The following is a 24,460-nucleotide window of genomic DNA, read 5'->3' on the forward strand; positions in this document are numbered from 1 at the left end:
ACAAACGTTAATAATACAGTCGAATAGTGCACGTTTACTCCATTAAAAAATTAGACGCAGATACACATTCAGAGCACTACAAAAATAGTAGAAAAAAGTCGTTCCTACTCAGTTGTACTCAACCCTTCATTAAGAACTAATTAATCTTCATATTTCGAGCTTCCACACAAAAATGTTCCTTGATTATAGAATTGTGGACCGCTTCCAAGGGCTAAAAAAGTTGTTAGTGGCCCTACCCCGAGTTGTAGACCCAAGCCGTAGGCGAGGGCTTATAACGAGGGAGAGGGCCTTTGATAACTGAAGTAGCCCAAGGCATGCAGGTCATAAGACTGTAAGAACGTTTCACCCACCAAGGATTGAATGTTCTAAATTAAACAGGGAGAAACAGAAAGATAAACATTTAAATGTTGGAGTCAAAAGTCTATCTCAGCCTTATTGGCCCTCTGCGACTCCATTGTCTTCAGTGGAGCTTGCAACATTCCAGTGTTGTAATAGCATTATAGCTTACCAAAGAGGGCTATACCAGTCATTAAGGGCTGTCTACTTGACTTAAAGGTCCGAGCCACAGACATTGACCTACAACAATGTAGACGAGATTTAACGACTGGTATAGACCAAGGCATATGAGCTATTAAGTTAATCATATCATCCATCCAGTGAGATTAGGATTTTATAATAAGTTATAAAGAAAGAAACAGAAAGACAAACATTGGAATGTTGAAGCAGAAGGACTGTACCAGCCCTTATTAGCACCCAGCCACTCCATTGTCAACTAAACGGCAAAAAGGAAAGGACAGAGTGCATGGTCAAGAGGGTAACTGGGTGATAAGTAAAACCTCAGAGGTTGAGCGGAAGAGGAGCACCTGACTCTGAATCAGAGCTTTGCAAAATATGGTGTGCGGGTCGCCGATGATTTGAGAATGCAGATCAGCGAGGGCAGCAGTATCCTAGAGATGCTATAAAACAGGCAGTGATGCTGCAGAAGGCACTGCAGGGGAAGGCCCAGGCATGACCAGGGCGTGGCCAGGAGCAGGCAGTAGATTGTAGTGGAGTCAGTCCTTCATACGGAAATATAGAACAGGTGCTCGCTAATCCCACAGAATTGAATTGCCTCAAAGTAGAGCCAATAAAAGTATTGCGTCCCAGTAAGCAATACTAATATCTCCCTTTCATATTAACACAGTGCAGCTGCTCTGTAACTGACAGTACCCACCCATTAAAAGGAGTGGAGTATCTGCCAGAAAAGTTTGATAGGTGACATCAATGGCAGATTTGAAGAAGCGACTCTGTCAGTATGCTTAACCCCTGTAAAAAGTCTATCAGATATAGAAAGAAAGCTGACTTTTACCTCCAAAAAGGTTGGCCAGCACATAGGGGGTAAAACTAGACACAGACTTGTACATCCCCTACACATTCATTGAGTATTATTCTTCTCCAGAAATGGGCATAATGCAAATGCTTCAGTGTGCCAGAAAGAAGACCTCACAGCTGAATGCTATATTTGGCACTCTGCACAACATACTGGTGACATTTGATAAAGGGGTGATGCAACTCAAACATGCAGCCCAAAATGCCCCACAATTCAAGGAATTACACTCACTTGTAAATTAAGTTTATGATGGCGTGGCGCTGGTTTTAAATCTCAAAGATGACTTGAAGAGAAATTTGAAACAGTTGGAAAACGTAAACAAAGCTAAGAATTTTAAGGTACAAGGTGTCCCAGGGAAAGCAGAAAATGAAGATTTGAAAGGCTTCCTAACGTTAAGTATGTTGAAGACATATAGGCAACCCTAACAAAAAAAATCACTTTAGGTATATGCTGGTGTTTCAGGCTAGTGCCGCTAAAACCATCTCCACCCAGAGAGAGATGAGGCTCCACAATCATGTTACTTTTGAGGGAGAAATTCTGGGATACACAAAGCTGGATGCAGAATGGCTGGTGGGTAGTGCTCTAATGGGGAACAACCTGGTTCACCCTATTTCCTGACACCATTGAGACTTAGAATAGAGAGTTTGTGCTGATTTTGGAGGTTACATGGTGGAGAAGACCCATGCAGAGATCTTCTTCCTAGCAAAGCGGACGGAAGTACATAGTGAAATGCTATACATCTTTTGGGACACAGAAGATGTCTGAAAACTGCTGAGCTCCATGGAGAAGAGAGACCCATGATGTTTGCCCAAGAACAACACTGCATCTGTAGAAAGCTGTAATGGAAAAGGACTTCCAGTCAGATGGGTTTAACCCTAGAAAGGCCCAACAAAGCAACACAAACTCTCTTGCTCTCTGTGGCAACGTGGACTGAAGATCTCTTAGGGTCAAATACTGACTTCCTACTAACCAAAGAATACAGTTCAAGGCACTCTGTTTGGCCCAGAAGACATTTTATGGGACAGAGTCTGCATCATCAAATATGTACCTGCTCGACCACTCCGCTGCTCTGCTAAGATCCGTCCGGTAGTTCCACCTTTTACAGCAGCTCGTTTTGAAAGGAGATCCTTTCCTGTGCTTGAGCAAAATCTTAAAATCAAATGCATCTGACCTTCCAGTGTATTGCCAGTCATAACGCTTTTCATAGGAAGCCCAAAACGTACTTTGTCATTGAATCCACTTCAGGGCCTGTACATCTGGACTTTGGACTTTCAATTGCTTTTCTTTTATCCTCTCATCTAAGTACCTACATAGGACAGGCCTATCTTATTAGTGTTCTCCACCCCAACTACACAGTCTCTGCAGTATAAACTTACTATTAATTCGTAGTTGGTGAACGTAAACTCACACAACAAGCATTTGCAATGCAATAGGTCTCGCATTAGGAAAGTTTGAGCTATTGGTATTGTAAATTACTTTTTTTTTATTTATGTGTTGGTTTTGAAAATTGCGAAATTAATAGCTTTGTCATTTAAAATGCCAATAGTTATAACTTTCGCAAATGTGACACCTATAGCATTTCTAATGCAATATGTGTTGTAAATAACTTTTGTGAAGATTATGTTCAGTGTATTTTATTGTGACGAAAATCCAAGAGCAGAAGTGAAATATTAACATCTTTTTGTGACATTTGTAATAAAGCTTGAAACATTGAGAGAACATATTTGAACCACTGATGCTGTGGTGGTGCTGAGTGATGCCGTGGTTGCGCTGAGTGATGCTGTGTTTGCGCTGAGTGATGCTGGGTTTGCGCTGAGTGATGCTGTGGTTGCGCTGGGTGATGCTGTGGTTGCGCTGAGTGATGCTGTGGTTGCGCTGAGTGATCCTGTGGTTGCGCTGGGTGATCCTGTGGTTGCGCTGGGTGACGCTGTGATGGCACTGAGTGACGCTGTGGCGGTGCTGAGGGATGCATTCTGGGCCCTGAGTGATGATGTGGTGTTGCTTAGTGATGCTGTGGTGGTGCTGAGTGATGCATTCTTGGCCCTTAGTGATGATGTGGTGTTTTTGAGTGATACTGTGGTGGTGCTAAGTGATACTGTGGTGGTGCTGATTGATGCTGTGGTAGGGGTGAGTGTTGCTGTGGTGGTGCTGAGTGATGCTGTGGTGGTGCTGAGTGATAGTGTGGTGGTGCTGAGAGATGCTGTGGTGGCCCTGAGTGATGCTGTGGTGGCCCTGAGTGATACTGTGGTGTCCCTGAGCAATATTGTTGTGTGCTGAGTGATGCTGTGGTCGTGCTGAGTGCTGCTGTGGTGGTGCTGAGTTATGCTGTGGTGGCGCTGAGTGATGCTGTGATGTCGCTGAGTGATGCTGTGGTGACGCTGAGTGATGCTGCGATGGTTCTGAGTGATGCTGTGGTGGTGCTATGGTAGTGCTGAGTGATGCTGTGGTGGTGCTGCGTGATCCTGTGGTAGTGCTGAGTTATCCTGTGGTGGTGTTGAGTGATGCATTCTTGGCCCTGAGTGATGCTGTGGTGTTGCTGAGTGATGCTGTGGTGGTGCAGAGTGATGCTGTGGTGGTGCTGAGTGATGCTGTGGTGGTGCTGAGTGATGCTGTGGTGGTGCTGAGTGCTGCTGTGGTGGTGCTGAGTGAAGCAGCCAGGCTGTCGGGCAAGCGGACTGGATGGCTATATGACCAGCAGCAGGGGGAGCAGGAATGAAGTCCGATTCGCCCGATTTTAAGAACAAAAAAGCCTCTTTTTCCCTTCTCATTGTGCGGTGGAGGGTTCAAAGGTGTGCATGTCTCTCACTCTTTCTAGTGAAGATATCATAAGATAACTTCCTCCTGTCCTGGGCCACTAACAAACAAGCATTGACAAAGCCACTCTCTTTCGCTATGAGAGATCTGTTGGCTTTGTCAAAGTTTTCGAACATGCTGCAAAATAGCACAAGCTGTTGCACAACATGTCTCAAAGTAAATAAATACATTTAAAAAGTGCTCTGACGCAGCCAGCACTGACCGCGCCAAGCAACTTGATGGTGGAGAACAAAGAACTGACAGCGGAGGGTGAGGCAAACAGAACGGACAGTTGAAGGAGGGTGGGCAAGGGGTTAAAAGAAAAGTATGGTCAATTTAAGCATTATTATTTTAATTTTAATCTGACCTAGTGTCATGTAATATGGTGCCAATGTAAGCACTCCAATGCACATGGGGCATGTTCATGCACTATAAAAACTGCAGAAAAAAATACGTCCGATGGGAGGCGTTTTGTAATCTCATGATCACATCGCAAAATGTATCCAATGCTGCAGTTCGACTGCCAGCCAGTTTCCCAAATTATGATCACATGATGGAGGTCAGAAAGAAGCTTCATTGGCTGCCATCCGAATTTGGTGAGTAAATGTCTTTTAGCGACAGATGACGCTGCTCATATCTCAGTATGGATGACCAGTGCCTAGAGACCATTTATTCTGAAGAGGTGCTTTAATCACAGACTCAATCAATAGAAATATTACTTTCCAAAAATTATACATTCATATAGAACATTTGGTGGTTCCAGATCAAGATTGAATAAACAAATGTGCATACCTGTCAGGGGCGGAGCTATAATAGTTCAGCAGGTTAAGTGACCGGGAACCGTGCGTGTTAGGGTCCATCTAAACTCCAGTCATGGCACTATTTTAATAGGCCACCAATAGAGAGGGGGTCCTCTTTCCATGCTTGCAACTGGGTCACAAAGAGGGCCCACTGATGACGGTCAGCAAAAATGCACACTTTATGCAATGCAGAGGCTGACTCAGTGAGCTGTTCAATTACATGCTGTTATTATTTATATTTGGAACTGCATGACAAGGTACATGAGGCTTGTCATGATGTTTTTATTAGCGCTCTGAAGTGGAGTCCTGAATTTGTGGGTGCTATACAAACACAACTAATTTAGAGAATGTTATCTATCACACAGAGCGGGGGAAACAATATTTATATGCGTTATAATTGTTCTGAAATTACTAAAAGTGACATTTTACAGCAAAAGGGTAGCAAGTTTCGTTTGTCTGTTTAAAGTGGGGTGTTTTCAAAGATATACTGCTGAAATGTGCATGGGATCTACAGGAGCTGTTGAAATAGTAACAGAACTGCTGCTGCCGACTTTGGAGCTGGGAAACCAGGTTAGCGTCTCGGCATCGGCTCAACAGCCTGTGTCTGGGCAAATCGCGTAATTCATTCTCAATTAATGTATTGAGATTTTATGAAAAGTAAGAAATGATAATGCCACGCCAAAACGCGAATGCATTTGAAGAAGAATCTGGAATGGATTTTAAGTGGTCACTGAAACGATTCTTAATTTGGACGCCCGCCAATTAAACACAACAAGCTCTCGGCATTGCAGTGGGAGGGTGGGTGGGTGAGGGAGCAGCAGCCTTTGATGTTTGATGGTGGTGTAAGAGAGACAAATGTTGGTGTGCAAGGCTTCCTTTTAAGTCGGGTGGGGGGGTGGGGGAGCAGGGGAGCGAGCGAGTGAGAGGGAACGAGCATGGCGGTGTGCAAGGCTTCCTTTCAAGTCGGATGGGGTGGGGGGCGGGGGAGTAGGGGAGCAAGCGAGTGGGAGGGAACGAGCATGTGGGGTGTGAGTGAGAAGTGAGGCCAAGCACGCGCTGGCGCTGGCATGTGAGGCGCTTGACTACCTCACATGCATTGGGAGGAATCCGCGCTTGGTCAAGAGTTTGTTTTGCCTACTATATCCTCTCGCTATTAATCCCTGCGGGATATAATAGCTCGACCTAAAAATGCTAGTTTACCTTTATGAATCAGGCACTATGTTTGACGAATTCTCTAGATACTCCTATATTTATAGGTAGAGTGGGGGAAAGGCTTTCTCAAGTAATTTCCAGATGGAGTACAGGTCAGAGTACACTTGCAAATCTGCGGCAGGTGGGGATTCCCAAATGTACACCGCAAAATTTTTGTGAAATTCCTCAAATTGGGAAATCTCTGTAAATTGTTGGAATAAATGAATGCTAGGTCTTAGCAAAATGTTGTGTTACTCTAAGTTGTATGCTTAATTCAAGTAGTTTTGCACTACCCTTGTCAGATAAAATGTTAGAAATTATGGCAGTGTGAAATTTCACACGCATTTTTGTGAGAGATAGCTGGTTCAAGCCTTAAATTGAACAAGAGTGTGCCTTGTGCTCAGTTTTCACTCAAGAAGCCCAAAGTGCATTCTGGATCATTTACATATCATTTTCACACACCTGTCCTGCCATTTCGCATAATGCATGGAAAAAAACACAAATTCGCCCACACTTATTCAATGCCTTCCAGATGTCCACATTTTTTTAGTGTTTAGAGCAAAGAGAGCATCTCCACAGTAAAGCACAAGTTAGAGTAAGAAATTGTAAAGAATTCCCTGCAGAGGAAAGAGAGGAAAGCACACTTTTTTCATTTGGTAGAAGAGGACAGAGGAAGCCCTTTGCAGCTGCAAGCATTAGCTCCTGAAAGTAAGGAAGAGATTAGAGCACATGCCCAGAGGGCATTCGTATACATAGAAGCAAAAAAACATTGTCGTCGGATAAATATATACATTTCCCACAGGCACTGAAAGCCCCAGTGACCCCCACTGCTCTGGTTCCCTATTCCCTTGCCCTTTCCCCCCTTGTTTCTCTGTGTTTAAGCTGTGTTTCATTCTGTGGCCCATTGTGGTATGCTACTAATTATTCTTTTCGCACAAGGATCCGTAGCATTTGGTCTTTGGGACTGGACAAAGAGCCGTAACAGACTGCCTAATGTGATAATCTGATGCATGTGTGTTGGTTGCCTGTCTTTTCATTCCTGTCTGAAGATGTGACTGACAGCTTGCTTTTCTTTAAAGATCTGTGACAGTGATGCCCTTTTATGAATCCATCTGCAACCAGGCAGACATTGTTCTTCCGAATGCCTGTGGTCATGAGAAGGGTGATGAAGGGGGCTGAGGGAAGATGGGAGAAATAAAATGTTAGATGGTGATCTGTTTGTTCAGCATTTAAATCGCACCTGCTGCAAAATGTACTCTTGGGAACTGAGAAGATCCATTTATTTACATTCACATTATCTTTATTTCTTCTCGCAGGAAAAAATGAACACCCATTCAGCCCTCGTCTTCCTTCTGCTCTTCGTGATCAGTTATGGCTCCTCTGAAAACTCAAGCACTTCCCGAGGGTGTGGATTGGATATTTTCCCGCAGTACATCTATCTGTGTGATCTGGATTCTATCTGGGGAATTGTGGTGGAGGCCGTTGCCGGAGCCGGGGTTCTGACCACGTTGTTGCTGATGTTGATTTTGCTGGTGAGACTCCCCTTCATCAAAGAAAAAGAGAAGAGGAGCCCACTAGGAATCCATTTCCTCTTTCTGATGGGAACACTTGGTCTTTTTGGCTTGGCGTTTGCTTTCATCATAAAGATCGATGAAACGATCTGCTCTACCAGAAGGTTTCTTTGGGGTGTTCTGTTTGCCTTGTGCTTCTCTTGTTTGCTAGTTCAAGGCTGGAGGATACGCAAGCTGGTCCGGCATGGCAAGAGTCCCTCTGGGTGCCATTTAACCTGTGTGGCACTGTGCCTCATGCTGGTTCAGGTCATCATTGCAACAGAGTGGCTGATACTAACAGTGGTCAGAGACAAGAAGTTATCTTGCGAATTTGAACCAATGGATTTTACCATGGCTTTAATATATGTGATGGTCCTGATGGTGATTGCTTTCACAGTGTCTCTTTTTACAGTCTGTGGAAAGTTTAAGAAATGGAAGAAAAATGGAATATTTCTTATCATAACACTCTTTCTCTCAATTCTGATTTGGGTAGCTTGGATGGCCATGTACCTATATGGGAACAAAGAACTAAACAAAAAGGACTTATGGACTGATCCCACCCTGGCAATTGCGCTGGTGTCAAACGGTTGGGTGTTTCTTATCTTCCACTCCATCATTGAAGTCCACTGCTCCATTGTTCCAGCACCGCAAGAGAGCGCACCAAACTATTTTGATACATCCCAACCACGAATGCGTGAAACACCTTTTGAGGAAGATGTTCAACTTCCAAGGAGCTACATGGAGAATAAAGCCTTCTCAATGGATGAGCATAATGCAGGTAAAATTACACGAATTTTATATATATATCATGTATCACCCCTCATGAAATTGATAAAATAGAACCTGAAATGAAACATCGCTTTATCGAGAGGGGTTACTCTATCAATGCTTGGAAACAGCATCAAAGAAAGCGACAAATCTACATAGAGAAGAGGTGCTGTTCCACCGTCAAAAACAACATTGAGACAAAAGAACAGAGGTCAGAGTAGCACACATAGATTCATAACAAAATATAATGTTAATCATAATAAAGTGAGACAGGTTTTTTTTTTTCACAATACATTTTTATTGTTTGATTAGGCAAGCAAGCACGTGGCTCCCCTCAACCGGAGATTACCACCACATATCATAGCACATTTCAGTATTGTACATCGCTTAATCACTGAAAGAGGATAAAACAAACCCCCCCACCCCTACCTCCACCCCCTCACCCCAACCACCCAACTCCCCGCCTACCCACCCCTTATCCCTCCCTAACCCCTTGCAAGTGAGCACAACAAACTATCAGTATTTGGCATTAGTGCGCGTGATAGGGCGCAACCCCTCAGGCTCCAGGGTCCTCCACCACCAGCATATCATCTTCGTGGTCTGACGGGGGATCCAGAAGCAGCCCCCTGTACTCCGCCCAACGTTTCCAGATTTTATAGTGCTTGCGGGGCATCCTCTGGCCTCAAACACTGGGCGCTCTAACCCCATGAAGTAGTCCAGACCTGCCTTCCATGCACACAGCGGGGGGGCTCTCATTCCCTTCCACGCCCTTGCTAGGTCTCTCTTCGCAACTACCAAACCCAGTAAAAGCAGGTGGCGCTTGTATATATTCCCCCCTACCCCTTCTAGTACATGCAAGAGCCCGAATCGGGGGGTGCGGGGCAGGTCCCACCCTAACACTTCCGACAAGCATCCCCAAACACCACTCCAGAATCTATTCAGGCCTGCACACGACCACACGGTGTGCAGCAGCGTACCTCTCTCAACTCCACAGCGCAGACATTCCGGTGATACAATCAGACCCGCCTTCCACAATCGTTCTCGGGTGTAGTAGGCCCTGTGTAAGTATTTAAATTGAATAAGCCTGAGTCGTATTGCTATCGCCGTCCCTCTCGGAGATTCTAGCGCCTCCCTCCAATCATCCTCATCTAAGGGTCCAACGTCTCCCTCCCACGCCTCTTTAAGGGGAAGCAGGGAGGAAGAACAGTGTGTCACCAGAGTTTGGTATATTTTGGATACTTTCTTGTCTCCCAAGTCACCCATAAAGACCTTCGCCTCTATGGGGCTGAATTCCGGCAACGACTCCAAACCCACGATACTAGGCTCCAGGGCATGACGAAGCTGCAAATAGCGAAAGAATTGGGTCTTGGGCATTTGGAACTCAGTACTGAGCTCCTGGAAGGACTTGAGGGTGACCCCGGTCAGTATGTGTCCGAGCGATGAAATCCCAACCGCATCCCATCCACCAAACCCCCTCAGCGAGGCTAGTTCGGGGAGCCTCCCGTTCTTCCATAACGGGGTTTCCGCTGTTAATCTGCCCCACCATCCCATGCGACGCAACGCCTGCCGCCATACTACAAATACCACCTGCGCGGTACGTGGCAGCCCGCGCCTCAATTTGGCAGAGTACAGAATCATATGCAGCGTATTATCGTCCATCAATGAGCGCTCCAGTGCGTAGGCGGGGTCTCCTCTGTCCCCGTACCACCACTCGTTGAGTACCAACAAGTGGGAGGCCTGATAATAAGACAACAGATCCGACGTAGCCATACCACCACAGTATGTGGATAGGAAGCACGTTCGCAACGCCACCCTAGCCGCTCCCCCATCCCAGAGAAAGCGGCTCAGGACAGAGTTAACCTGGTGAAACCACTGGGGCGCGATGGGGTGGGGGTGGTTCTGTATCTGGTATAGTAGGCGCGGGAGCGCGACCATCTTAAAGATTGCCGATCTGCCGAATATGGTAAGAGGCATTCGAGACCATGTTTTGACATCCGTCTGGACCTTTTCCCACACCGGTACTATGTTGTGTTCCCACGCGACGTCAGCGGATTCAGTGAGGAACACTCCCAAGTATTTCAGTCCCCCGGCCGCCATCTGCAGTGGCACTGCCCATGGGTCTGCTACTACTCCACCTCCCAACACCCACAGAGTGGACTTTCACGGATTCAGATACAGACCCGAGACCTCACCGAAGATGCGCATGATCTCTAGGACTCGGGGGCCCGATCTGCGCAGGTCTGTAAGAAAAAAAAGGACATCATCCGCGTATAACGCAATTCTGTCGGTGATGTCTCCCCCATTCAAAGCCCCGCATCTGCGCGTCTATACGTACCCAAGAGGCCAGAGGCTCCATCGCTAATGCGAATAAATATGGAGAGAGCGGGCATCCCTGTCGGGTCCCGCGGCCTATCGGGACCGCCCCGGAGACTCGCACAGACGACGTTATATCGGTGTACAGCAGTTTGACGTAAGAGATAAACACCGGGCCCAGGTTTAAGTGCGGCAGGAGCGAGACAGGTTTTAAACAAGCACTGGCACTTTATTGTAGACGATCCGATACTGGGACAGGAAGTAAGAAAGAGACCTTAAATTACATATAGAAAATCTAAGTCTCAAAGGGACTATTTAGTCAAGAGTGAATGTGTGGGGACAGTCCCACAACAAACATGGCTCAGGCAAAGGAAATGCTTTCAAAGATGTTCCAAGTGTAAGGCTTGTCAACATGGTGAAAACTTGTCATTATTAAAAACAGCCTTCAAGAAGACAGTAAAGATCAGAGGAATTTTATCATGTAAATCGAATTTTGTGGTGTACATTTTGAGGTGCCCATGTAAGAAAATGTATGTGGGGAGCACTACACTCCCAGTCCACAAAAGAATACTGCAACATAGGGGAGCCATCATCAATAAAGATAGGAGCTACCCAATAGCCAGGCTCTTTGAAAAGGAACATCAGGGTGACCCTGTAGCTATGACGTACAGCTGCCTTGCACAAGTGCCCAAGAGGAGGGGAGAAGATAGAGAAAGGGTACCAATGAAATTAGAAACCTATCACATCATACAGTTAGATACTATGGAACCCAATCGTTTTAATCTGGTTGAAGACTTGTTTACATCCCTGTATTGAACAATGTTCAATGAAAACTCGTAATGTAATATTCCTCAGAAGGAGCAGCATGAAGAGATTTAGAAGAATGTATTATTTTTAGAACAGTCAGAGGACTATAAAAGAGATAATGAGCACTAGCACTTTAAAAATAAAGAGAAAAAATAGAGCACTTTAGAAAATGGCAATTTTTAGTAATAATTCATGTACAAGGAGTAAGAGACAATATACATATCTTTATTCTGTAGGGGGTATTAAGCCCTGGGAGTTAGGTGAATTAAAAAAACCAGCCATGCACTTTATAAGAATAATAGTACAGCACTTAAGAAACACAACTGAGCACTAGCACTTTAGAGGAATTGAGCACAAGCACTTTATAAATGAATGATAAGAAAATAATCTTTGACCTGTAGTTTCATAGTGGATGATGAGTAATGATAATATAATTGAATGTGGCAGCTGAAAAATATTATGTACTTAATGCACTTTAAGAAATAAGGAATACAGCAAGAAATTGTGTATTAGAATGTTGTAAAGAAATGCAAAAAAGTTATAATATATATGGAACTTTCCACCAACAAATTAGGTTAAATACATATAGTATATATGGCACTGTGTGTTTTAAGATGGCCACCATGTTTCCTCTATATATCTATAGCATTTACATCTATGGGAAATGATTGTCCTTTTTTAGTGTTTATGCCTCTGCACTGAAGTTCTTTTGTGTATGTGAACAAAACTTTGTGTGTGGCTCTACAACAAGGCCGTGAGGTAACGGACGAAACGCGTAGATAATTACTCATTTGAATAAATAAGTCAGACTGTAATTCTACAACAACTTTTACATAATCATTTTAATGTAATCTGTACAAAACTTTATCCACCATTTTTGTTCAGCTGTCATGCAGGGGTGCACCTTACCTCTCTCTCTGAGATGTATTCTCCTTGCCCTTAATCGTTTCCCATTCTTCGTCCTTTCTGACACCCCCACTATGCTACCACCCATGGTTAATTTAAAATGTCTACTGTGCCACCCACTTTATAAACAACTGTTTGTGCTCGCTTTTCTAAGCAAGTCTTTACGAGGTTATATTTGCCTTGTAGGTTGTTGTTATCAATTTGTTTTTGTTGTGTGCTTCCTCGGCCAGGGTAGTCTTGCTACTCTCAGATTGGAACAGCATGCATAAGCTCTGTTTTCAAAGGCTACGTTTTAAACAGCTAGGCATATTTTATCAACATAAATATACTTAAACTAATTGGGCATTGTTGATGGGCAGTGACTGTTAGCAGTGTAATTTGGGATTTAACTATGATGAGTAATAGTACACTGATGTCACATGCCTCCTTCACTTCAAATACGTACATATACGTGAGGCTAATAAAATCAGCGTGGCCACACCAACATAATTATCTCACTTCATAGTTTAATGACAAGTCGAAATACTTTATTTAATCGCCACACAACAATAAAAACAATCAGCCTGATTCATCAAGCCGAAATCGGCTCGCAAAGGGCCAGATTCTGAGAATCTGGCCCTTTGCGAACGCTATTTTTGCATTTGGGATTCATCATCCCAAATGCAAAAATCGGTAATAGCGATTTCGCTATTTTGCGAGGAATTACATTTAAGGAATCTCTATTTGAGATTCCTTAAATGCAATTCATCATCCATTTAAAAATTGCGAATTCGCAATTTCGGCCCGCTATTTACCGCGAGGTCAAACCTCGTGGTAAATAGCGAAAACTTGTTGCACGACATGTGTGTGCGCAACACCTGTTTCAATTTGCATTTAAGGTGTGCTACAGGGTGTCCTTTGGACACCCCTGGCACCCTTTAAATCGCTATCTTATTTGCGATTAGCTAATTGCTAATCGCAAATAAGGAATACTCCCCATTCATTCCTATAGGCCTTTTGGCCAATAGGAATGAATGGGGAGTTATTCTTTATTTGCGATTAGCAATTTGCTAATCGCAAATAAGGAATGTGTAGGAATCGCATTTCTTTATGCAATTTCTACATGAATCCCGTTTTGCAAGTCCTTAATAGCGATTCCTTATGAATCGCTATTAGGGGCTCGCAAAACGGGAGAATGATGAATCAGGCTGCCAGTCCCTTCTCTTCAATATTTAAGTGCATTAGTTAAAAACTTGAAAAGATAACATAAATAATTATAAGCTCTGATTTAACAACATTCATTAAATCAAATACCTTAAAAAGGCTAAAAAGATAAACATTTTGCAATAGCGCTCATAACCTCTTCTCATTGGAGTTTCAGTATTTTTTTTTGTTTGATGGCCTAGGCTGCAAAAAGAAATGTAGAAACTGGAAACACTACCACTGAGCTTGATACACTCTTGCAGGTCCTTAGGACATTACCTTGATCTGTGATTGTCAAACTTCTACATAAAGGAGCGATCTACCTTCATCTGGGCATAACGTACTAAAGATAAAAGAAGAGTAGGTGTTCGTCTGTTTTATCAATACTGGTACAGAATCTGCAGCTCTGAGTGCCATCTACAGAGGAAACCCAGTGTGCAGTGAAGGCAGCAGTAGGGAGGGTACCATACCTAAACTGCAGGAACAGAGTACGGGCGCGTATTGGTCAAATATAATTCAAGAACTCCTCTGCCTTAGGTACAGCATTATGCATTAAAAAACATCTAGTGAGCATTCCTCTACAGCTAACCTGTTCAATCAATGAGCGTGTTTTTTTCCCAATATCTCTGTTTAGCGATTGGAGCAGCATTCATCAGGATAGAAACTGGATCGTCCCAAAACCCTGCTCATCCTAGCTCAGTCCATGAACTCCTCAGTTTATTTTGCACTCAATCTACTTCACTGCTTGTTTGTGTAAACATAACATCACTAAGGCCAGTAGCTTTGTAATTCACTAGTGGTCCATATACGGACCCAATATAGTAGCGGTCTGAAAGCTTCAAACTCAGCAACAGGATGGATTCCAAGGTCTAATGTTAGGGGCAACAGGGGGGGTCCCTTCCCCAACCCTGTGATGAGAATATTCTCCTATACACCCAAAGTGGTCAGATTGCACTGTACCCAGAGTTCTGCACCATACAGGGCTGCTCCCCTTACCTGCATTTTATAGATGTCAACGGCAGGATTGACTTGCAACCACTGTGCTTTTGTTGCCATTTTAATGATGCCCCCTGCTCTATGGCTTGTGGCCTTTGGTTATCTGAAGGAGCCAGTATCCAGAGTCTGCCAATCTTACACCTAAGTAATTGATCTCAGCAACCTTTTCCAGTATCTAATTATTCAATGTGACCACACCATTCAATCTCCTCTTTTTAGTGTATACCATCAGCAACATTAACTTCCAAATCATAATCTTGACAAAATGCACAAAAACTGTTCACTATGTTTTGAAGCCCCACCCTAGTTTTAGCTAATAAGAGGATATCATCAGCATAGAACAGGCCATGAATTTATTGTCCAGCTAAGGAAGGGGAGTCATTGACACAATTGTTTAGGTAACCTATGCAGTTATTGATGAACAGGAGAAAGAGTGTAGGTTCCATGAAACATCCCTGTCGGACCCCCTTATTAACAGTTACCAGGTCCATTAGTTAACCCTTGGTACCATAGCAGATCCTGGTGTAGTCTCCTTCATGCAAATATACAATAATGCTTAGTAATTCTGTCGGGACCTCCATCGCCCGGTGGGTAGCCCATAGCTTCCCTCTCAGAACTAGGTCAGAAGCTGCTCGGGGATCTACAAAAGAAATAAATAGATCTCCGCCTCCTAGATCCACAGTTTTCCACTTAATCTGCATTATACTGAATACTTGGTCAATGGAGCTATTTAGAGGTCTAAATCCTGCTTGGAGGTTTGAGATTTTTGTTATTCTCATCAATCCACTCCACTAACCTATTCAAAATTTGCTTACAGAAAACCTTCTGGAGGTTATCCAGAAGGCTAATTGAATGGAAGTTGGATGGATTGCTGGGGCTTTCCTTTTTAAATCGGGGCACAATCTCAGTCCACTTCCACTTTGGGGATATTGGTGTGCCAGCAGCAATTGCATGATTAATGATGTTGATGTATGGCACGCAGATGCTGATATTAGATTGATATAAGTCACCTCGGATTTTGTACAAACCAAGGGCCTTCCATTGTTTGAGTTACTGCTGATAGGGTTTCTGTGAGTGAAAACTCTATTCGAAAGTAGACCGCGTCCTCAGGGCTGTCTGAATGAGGCCTCTCTCGGATGTAATTAGTATCAGGGGTCAGGAATAGAGATTGCTAAAACGGGCAGTCCATGTGCACTGAAGTATTGAGGACCCAATAGGAAATTGTAGGCTCTCAACTACCACTGCTAACATGCTGCTAGAAACTTCCTTGGTCAATATTCTGGGCATCTTCAAGTCGATCTCTTTTCACCAGTTTTAGTTTCTGGCTATAAATGCCTCTGGTGGTCCTAATCTCTCAACTTTTCCCTGCTTTAATTGCTAGTAAAACATTATGATTAGCTTTCCTGCAGCTTTTGCTAAACAATCCACTGTTACAGATCTGCCTGGTCGAGCAGGAGTACCTAGACACAAAGAGATCCGTCAATGTGTTATAGAGTTTCGTATGTTTCTTAATAATCTTCTAACAGTCACTCCAATGTATAAGCATGGCCTCCATATGTAAAGCGACAGACTGTTATAGTGCAGTTGTTACAGTAGGGAAATGGTTTACGGCCTTCCATCTAACATTCCTACCAATGCTGATCAGTTTAAGTTGCTGATCATAATTCCCAGGATTTGGTGGAGTGGCTAGTGTTAGCAGTTTACCAGTAGAAAATACTAGGGGGTTGTGAGCGCTTTCATCATGCTCAATTACCTCCATGTCAGCCATGTGTTTTCATAATCTAATGTCTAACAGGGTGTAGTCAATATGGCTTTTATAAGACCCACGCCTAAATGTTGGGACAGGGTAGGAGTCAGAGGGTGAACGGTATTACATGCATGAAGCCCATGTGCCAGGGTGATATCCACTACCTGCAAAGCTGCTCTGGATAAGCATCACCTAGATGGAGCTTTCAGCTCCGGAATACCCCAGATTTAGTCCTCTTCGCAGGATATATCCTGGGCAATACAATTTGGATTAAAGGTAAGATTGAAGTCTCCCTCAATGATCGTATACTGGGGTCCCTTGAAACATTATCTAGTGTGTGCAATGTAGCCGACTCGCAGCTTTTCCCCACGCTACTGTTGCACAAATCTATAAAAATATGGAAACCCCCTTATCTAGAGAAAGAACTAGCCCTAGGATGTCATTGCATACTAAGCTAAGTTTGGTTACAGTCCAAAGAAGTGTCACACATCCACACAAGTAAGCCGCCCAAAGACTGCCCGGCCACTGACCCATTAGCTGGCATCCAAAATCTCTTGAAGCCGTTGTTATATATTGGATCAATTGCCAACGTTTTTTGAAACACGCATATTTGACACTGGTCAGTAAATTTCCCCTATAATGGATTCTTCGGTTTAGAACAAATAACCCACAATCTTCCAGCTCAAAATGCTTACCAGGGTATCTGGTCAAAAGAGAGATAGTTGATGATTCCCTGAAAAAGTAGTATATTTCTCTCAGCGGTACCATCAAAGAAAGACCTCCTATCAAAGAGGGCACAGATTGTGTGTCCCTGGGGGGAAATAATTCCCTTGTGGCACTAACACCAAGGCTTGTTCCTCTATCCTGTCTAGGTCACATACTTCCAACATACCCTGGCGTGCCACTGTGGAATCATATTTTGATTTGTCAGATGCTTGTGAGACAGGCAATACCACCCCTGTTAATCCACTAGCTCGATCATGTCCAACATATGCTGAGGGTAGTGGGCACTGCTGCTTAGAAGGCTGGGTATGGTTTAGTGGTGCAAGGAGGTATAGCGGACCGGCCCCGTAGAGTCAATCATCCTCGGTCAAGGGTGAGCACCTTTCCATCTGCATGGATGGATACCTTACTTAAGCGTCACTCCAAGACCAGTTCTGGGAGAATACCATCTAATTCCTTGAACTGATGTAGGGATCAGTTCTGTATTTGTAGGAGGGTAAAAAGAGCTCATGGGGCGTCGGACCGAACCAAGTGGCATATTTCCCTTGGCTTTGCAATTCAAGAACAATTGGTGGACAATAAAAGCAGAGCTAAAGTTAATAATTACACAAACACCTGGGAGTTGCTTTGGCAGTCGGCATACTCAACTCACCCTCAGCACCATGAGTATGGTGGATGCCATTTGATACGGAAAATTTGTATTCAAGTGCAACCAACGGAGAACCTTATTTTTTCAATTGTGCAAAAGATTCTGCAGTGTTAGATGGCAAACTTGGTACATTAGCTATTACCGCCACTAGCAGGCAAGGTTCAGGAGGGAGGTTATTTGCAGTGTAGACATTTCGGATTCCCGAGCTGTTACAGACATCTCCCATTTCGACCCTACAGCTCATTTCCCCCCTATGATTTGAACTGTCACAAACCCATCACTCAGTGCCTTTCTTCAAATGTAAATAGCTAGCCTCCCGTGGCTCACTTCCAAGGCGGCAAGAGGGTTAAAAATTGTCCCTAATTTCAATCTGCTTTTCCAAACGCTCAGCACCCCTGTCATTGAAGGAATGTTTATATCAACGCCACTGGGATGTGGCACAGATAGAGGAGAAGTCATAGGCATTATTGTGGACGTGGTGGGCGCATAAGATTACCCAAAGCCAACTCTATTGCCATTAATCGTTAAATTATTGGCCTGAACCTTCTTTCAAGTTCCTCCGTGTGACCCTCGCATTAATATTCCCCAGTATGTCCGCAATGTTGGCCCAAGTCCGACCCTCTAGGGCAGAGGTCTTCAAACTTTTTGATGTCGAGACCCCCTTGTAAAACCTTTTTAGGCGTAAGGACCCGCCTTCCAACAAAAGTTTCTAGAAACTGGTACTCCTCATCATCAACAACTATCGACAACCATAAATGCGCCTGTTAGACCTCATCACATCCATCCATCCATCATTCATCCACCCACACTTTCACACATCTATCCATCCATCCAGCCTTCATCCATCCACCCTTTCATCCTTCCATCCTTCATCCATCCACCCTTTCATCCTTCCATCCATACATCCATCCTTTACCCATCCACCCTTCCATCTATCCATCCACCTTTTCACACATCCACCCATCATTCATACACCCACCTTTTCACACATCCATCCATCATTCATCCATGCAACCTTTTATCCATCCATACTTCATCCATCCAACCTTTCATTCTTCCACCCATACATCCATCCTCCATCCTTCATCCATCCACCCTTTCATCCTTCCATCTATACATCCATCCTTCATCCATCCACCCTTTCATCCACCCATCCATTCACCCATCATTCATCCACCCATTCATCCATCCACCCACTCATCCTTCATCCATCCACCCTTTCATCCTTTCATCCATACATCCATCCTTCATCCGTCCACCCTTTCATCCTTCCATCCATACATCCATCCACCCTTTCATCCTTCCATCCATACATCCATCCTTCATCCATCCACCCTTTCATCCATACATCCATCCTTCAGCCACCCACCCTTTCATCCATACATCCATCCACACATCATTCACCTCCCACCTTTTCACACATCCATCCATGCATCATTCATCCATGCAACCTTTTATCCATCCATACGCCCATCCTTCATCCATCCACCCTTTATCCTTCCATCCATCCATCCTTCATCCGTCCACCTATTTCCAACTGAGCATTTCCATTCTGTCCTTCCTCAGAGCTCTCCCTTACCTTCAATGTGAGGATGTTAAGAAAAAGCCCCAAAAAAGCTTTAAACCTCCAGCTTGTGAAGAGATTGAGATATTTTTCACTTTCCCCGAGTACAAACTAGTGTAAAGAAGGAATTATCGTGGACAGAAGGAATTATCCGCGAATTGCAACAAGCAAAAGGAAACATTGGTGCATTTAAATGTACGATGCACGTTAAAATTACAACTATTATTGTTCAAGTAGCTCCAAGTCTAAGATGAGATGTCTGAGCCCACCCTTGCTGCCCTCTGGGTTCAGATCCATGGCATCAGAGGGTCCTTCTTCCTGTTCTTAAAAGCAGCGCCCATCCCCCAGTCTGGAAAGTAGAGTGACTTCCCTGGCTTTCAGCACTCAGGCCTCCTGACGTGCTCATGGCCCTCTCGTTATGCATAGGTGTGTCTGCGTGAATGTGGCTGGCATCTTGTGTGGGTTGCCTTCTCGAGTTTCCTCTCAAGCCAGAAGAATTTAACATCCCTGCTGCTGAACTGAGGGTGAGCCTTCATTTACAGGATGGGGGAAATAGATGTAGCTTAAATTGATCCTTAAACGAAATGTGGGGGAAAAAATGATGAGGAGAGGAGAAGGCAGCAGGGGGAGGGGGAGAGAGGAGGGGGCCTGAGCCTGTTTCCCTTGTGGAAAAAACTAAGCCTCAGTAACCAGTTTACAAAAGGAATGTAAACATGCAAATGTGCTTTAACGACCTGTGAAAAACTCAGGGGTGCCGGGCTGTGCTGGAGATAAGACTGCAGACACAGCCCAGCGGAGCCCACAACAGCTCCAGTTGAGAGTGACACACTACGGGGAGAGGAGGGGGGCTGAATCCCTTGGCCTGGGCAGAAGTGTGACTAGGATTGCGCGACCCCCTTTCCATCACTCCACGGCCCCCCTGGGGGTCGCGCCCCACACTTTGAAGACCCCTGCTCTAGGGCCTCCTGCGTGTTATTTGCCACTGTCCAACGGCATTTAGCCTTGATGCAGGGATCAGTTTGTTTCCTCTTTCCTCTGGTATCATTGGAAGCTGGTGGGTCAATTTCAATGACAGGCTATAAGGGAATGGTAAACTCCAAATTTAAAAGGACCCGTCGGGATTTGTCGGCATCAATATGCTGAGATCGGCTTGATGTTTCCCCTTTGTTCAGAACACACATTCCAGGAAATAATAGGGGACACTTGGGGGAGTGGGTGATGGGAGTACCTATAGTTGCCTCTTGGCTGTTTCGATCCCTTTGTTTAATATAACCGCCGCCCGCTGCCAAAAGCCATCTAATGTACTGTTAGAGATGGTCTTGTCTCCTCTCCCTGCTAACCCCATGCGAAATGCAGGCAGGCCGCCACCACCACACATACACAGAAGGATTTAAGGAAAGAAAAGTTCCCACTGAAAGAGCATCCTTTTGAAAATGTAGATGTCCTAGCCCAGCCTCCTCCGGTGGATGACTGGTGCAAGACGGGCACACCATTAGCGTTGGCGTGGCCCTGGCACATCCCATGCTGCGGGAACACGAGATGCACTTTCTAGCGCTAGCCGGATTATCACAGGTGTACTATGGGGCCGTCTCCAGGAGCTCAGCAGGATGTTAGGACACGGAGTCCCTTGCAAAGTCCATCCGCACCGCGGGAACACAAAATGCACTTTATAGCACTAACTGGATTGTCACAGGTGCTCTATTACTACGCCTGTTTGTGATGTGGCTAAATCTTATTGTTGAGACATGTCAAATTCCCTTTTCACTAGTTCTCCCATCATTCTTCAAGCTAATGCCACATTACAGACTTTAACTCTTCTTTTGGGGAATGTTTAATATCTTATGTGCTTCCCATCTCAGTGAAGTGATACAGGCATGACAGACCCATGACTGGATTTAGGTTGAGGGTTTTCCATTTTTACCTAAGTTCCAACTAAATTGACTCCTGAGTCGCAAATGCCGTTGACTGTCTTAACGAAAGAATATCACCTTGTGTATATTACCTTGTTTCATAGTTGTCATATTGAAAATGTCTGTCACTGATGCCTTGATTACTAGCTGGTAATCTTCATCACTCCGAGTAGTAGCCATTCTCTGTCACAGTTATTTTGATGTAGCGTGTTCACACCCTTGTGACAGGCATATTGTGTGTCAAATAATTTTTAATAAACATCTTCGAAAGGGGCATTTGCAGCTTGCACTGTGCCTTACCCCATCTGTATTGACTCCCAAGCAGTGTAAAATAATGTTGGTCACGACCAAAAGGGAGAGCTGGATAGGAGGGATCTAGAACTACAGAGGGCAGTAAGACTAGTAGAGTAGTGGAGATTAGATTAGTGATTATCATCCTGGTCTTCTTACTCATCACATGCCTAATTCTAGGAATAAATAGCAAGCAATTAAATATGACCACTGGTCTTCTTCCTCATCACATGACTTACTCCAGGAATAAAATAGAAAGCAAATAAATATGATCACTAATATTGATAGGTTCCAATAACAGCCTAATATGGGCATTTTCGGCAGCAAAATGTTTTCCAACAGGCCAGTACCCTTTGGTGTTCATAAAATAAGTTTTAATTGGCTAATATCCTTTGTTGGGCCCCTGAGTCAAAGAATGCAGAAGAGCTATGAGTAAGGCAGAAAAGTTACCCCGTTCAGAAAACTAGATTAGAAGAACAAGAGATCTGCACAGGTCCCCCCATTGTAATAGAGGACTAAATATTAAACAATGCCAGACTTTTCTGCCCCATAAGAACTGAGGAGAAAGAGAAGTATAAGGAAACAGGTGACTTTTCTGGTTAGTACTAAGGAGAAGGTGAAGAACTTTCACCTTTAAGTTCTCTTTATTAACTTTTCAATTGAATTTCATAAAGTTGATAGAAAAACCTTTCTAGGCTAAAAAGGCAAGTTTCAGCTGTACGGATTCAATTGCTGAGACTAATAATTAAACTCCATAAGGATTCATTGACTCAGCCACTAGGAGAGAATCGGACGCTTTCTTAAAAATACAACTCCAAATAGGCTGTACCAAGGTTTTATCCTGTTCTCAATTGTGGATGCATCGAATACTTAAGGCCAGACAGATTTGTGTTATAGCGTTAGCCAGGGTGGAGTGGTATTTAGAGTCACATGTTACATTTTGTGCCATCAATATTTCTTTCAAGGCTTTCTTTGGCATATCTTTTCCTGTGTCATCTGTGGGAAGAGGAACTTACTCACCAAGAGAAACAGAATCCAAACATTGTTTTGAAGAGGATGAAAGCGAAAGACTCCAAAGTTGCTTGTATGTTGAGTAATCTTGAATTCCCAGCCTGTCACAAATTAGTGAATTTGACTTCTGCTTCTTCTCCCCTTGAACAGGTGGAGGAACATATTCCTCTTTTTTTTACCATTTCCGCGTTTTGCTTTAAAACCCCCAGCACACAGACATACACTAACTTGTTTGTACAACTCTTAAATAAAAACACAAATGGAAATGGTGGTTATAAGGCTTTTGTCTGACCTATCAGGGGCTTCTGTCACAGTGTAGGTTGTAGAGGGGCAGTGCCTGTGTAAAACCTGAACTCATGCTAGACACATGGTTTCCACTTACAGTCGTGCCCCACCAGAGCAACCACATTTGGCATAAAGATGGAAGTGTCCAGGCTTATGTGGGGCTGAGACGGCGCACTGAAATTCAAGGCTCAGTACGTGCTTTGACTAGCATGACTGCAGCTGAGGCTGGTAAGTGCCCACCCATGTCTGTCTGTGGCAACCACTGACTTACCAGCTTAGAAAATGGAAGTAGCATTGGTAGTTTCAGGAACTGATGTAGATAATTCCCACGAAAGAACAGATAGGTATATGTAACTCTAGTTTACAATTACTTTTTTATTTCACTTAAGCTTAGAGGAGCAAGGAGTCCAGTTAAGGTATCTTGGTACAACTAAAACAAATTTGTGATCAAGGTCGTAAAATAACATTTATTGATTTGAAAGCTATTAAAACTGAATAAAGACTACAAACTTTCCTACTTGTCCAGCCACCTTGCTGCGTGGGCCACAAAAGCACATAACGATCAACTTACATTTGTGTAGCACCCACTGGGGACACAAACTCTAAACTGGATGGAAAAAAACAACTTCAGTGGATACACTACATCAGACCAAATCACAGGAGTGGTGGGGAGGAGTAATTCCTTTTATAGGGCTTATGTGAGAGTATGGCAGTTAAGAAATTTGAGTAGCTGGCCCAAAAAACTCTCTTATTATGGCAAGATATTTGACAGGGAAAACGGCAGAGGATGGTCAATGCAATGATGTAAAATTTCTTTAATCAAAGTCGAATGTCATTTCATTGTTTTAGGGAAAGAAGGAGTTATCTCGATTCTCAACCCTTGCCTCTCAAAAATAATGGATCAGTAATCTTGTTAATTTAATTATGTAACTGTGCGTCTCTACCTACTCGTTGATAGTTCCGGGTGTGCTGAAGTGCCTTTTGTCAAAGGCAATTGCCAAGGTTTTTAACTTGCCCCTGAGTCACGATTAGTTTGTGAATAATCCGAGCCAACAACTTGAAAACAAAAAAAGGCTGTTTAACTGAGTGTTAGTGATGTCAAACCACCAATGCCTATGCTTATCTTTTCTCTTTACTAACAGCTCTGAGCATTGTATAATTGTGGCCTAATATTACCGGGCATATAATGCATTGTGAGGTGAAAATTGTAAACGTTTACTCAAGTTCAGTGTCTGCAGAAAACCACTTGCTGTGTAGTATGCTTGCAATGTATGGTATGCATACTTGATTATTGCCTTTTTATACTAGAACACAGCTAGCAGTCTTGTTGAGTTATACTTCAGAAAAAAGTATACTTTATATATGTAGAGGGCTCTTCAGTTAAACCCAATAAGAACAAAATCTACTGTCTTGTAGCTAATGCACAAATTATCATCTTAATTATGGGTCTAGACACACTACACTTTCCCCGCCTGGCTGCCCGGCATCTCCTCCCCTTCTTTTACATTGTTGGAACGTTCTACTCAGCAGGAGGTAGGACAGGAGCACATTGCACAGAAAATAGAAATAAGCCTTTGTAATCCTGAGCGCATGCGTGGACCTGGT

At 43.9% G+C, this 24,460-nt stretch overlaps 1 protein-coding gene across 2 annotated transcripts in view; it reads left to right on the top strand.

Moving 5' to 3' along the window:
• Positions 1–24,460, top strand: part of GPRC5B (G protein-coupled receptor class C group 5 member B) — a 168,597-nt gene that overhangs the window by 47,448 nt on the left and 96,689 nt on the right. For both annotated transcript variants that reach the window (XM_078665102.1, XM_078665103.1), the window contains exon 2: positions 7,470–8,481. In XM_078665102.1, the coding sequence (XP_078521228.1) occupies positions 7,476–8,481 (1,006 nt within the window). In that variant the 5' untranslated portion in view covers positions 7,470–7,475. The remainder of the gene's footprint in view (positions 1–7,469; positions 8,482–24,460) is intronic.

The sequence above is a fragment of the Lissotriton helveticus genome, chromosome 10, assembly GCF_964261635.1.
Source record: "Lissotriton helveticus chromosome 10, aLisHel1.1, whole genome shotgun sequence".
NCBI lineage: Eukaryota > Metazoa > Chordata > Amphibia > Caudata > Salamandridae > Lissotriton > Lissotriton helveticus.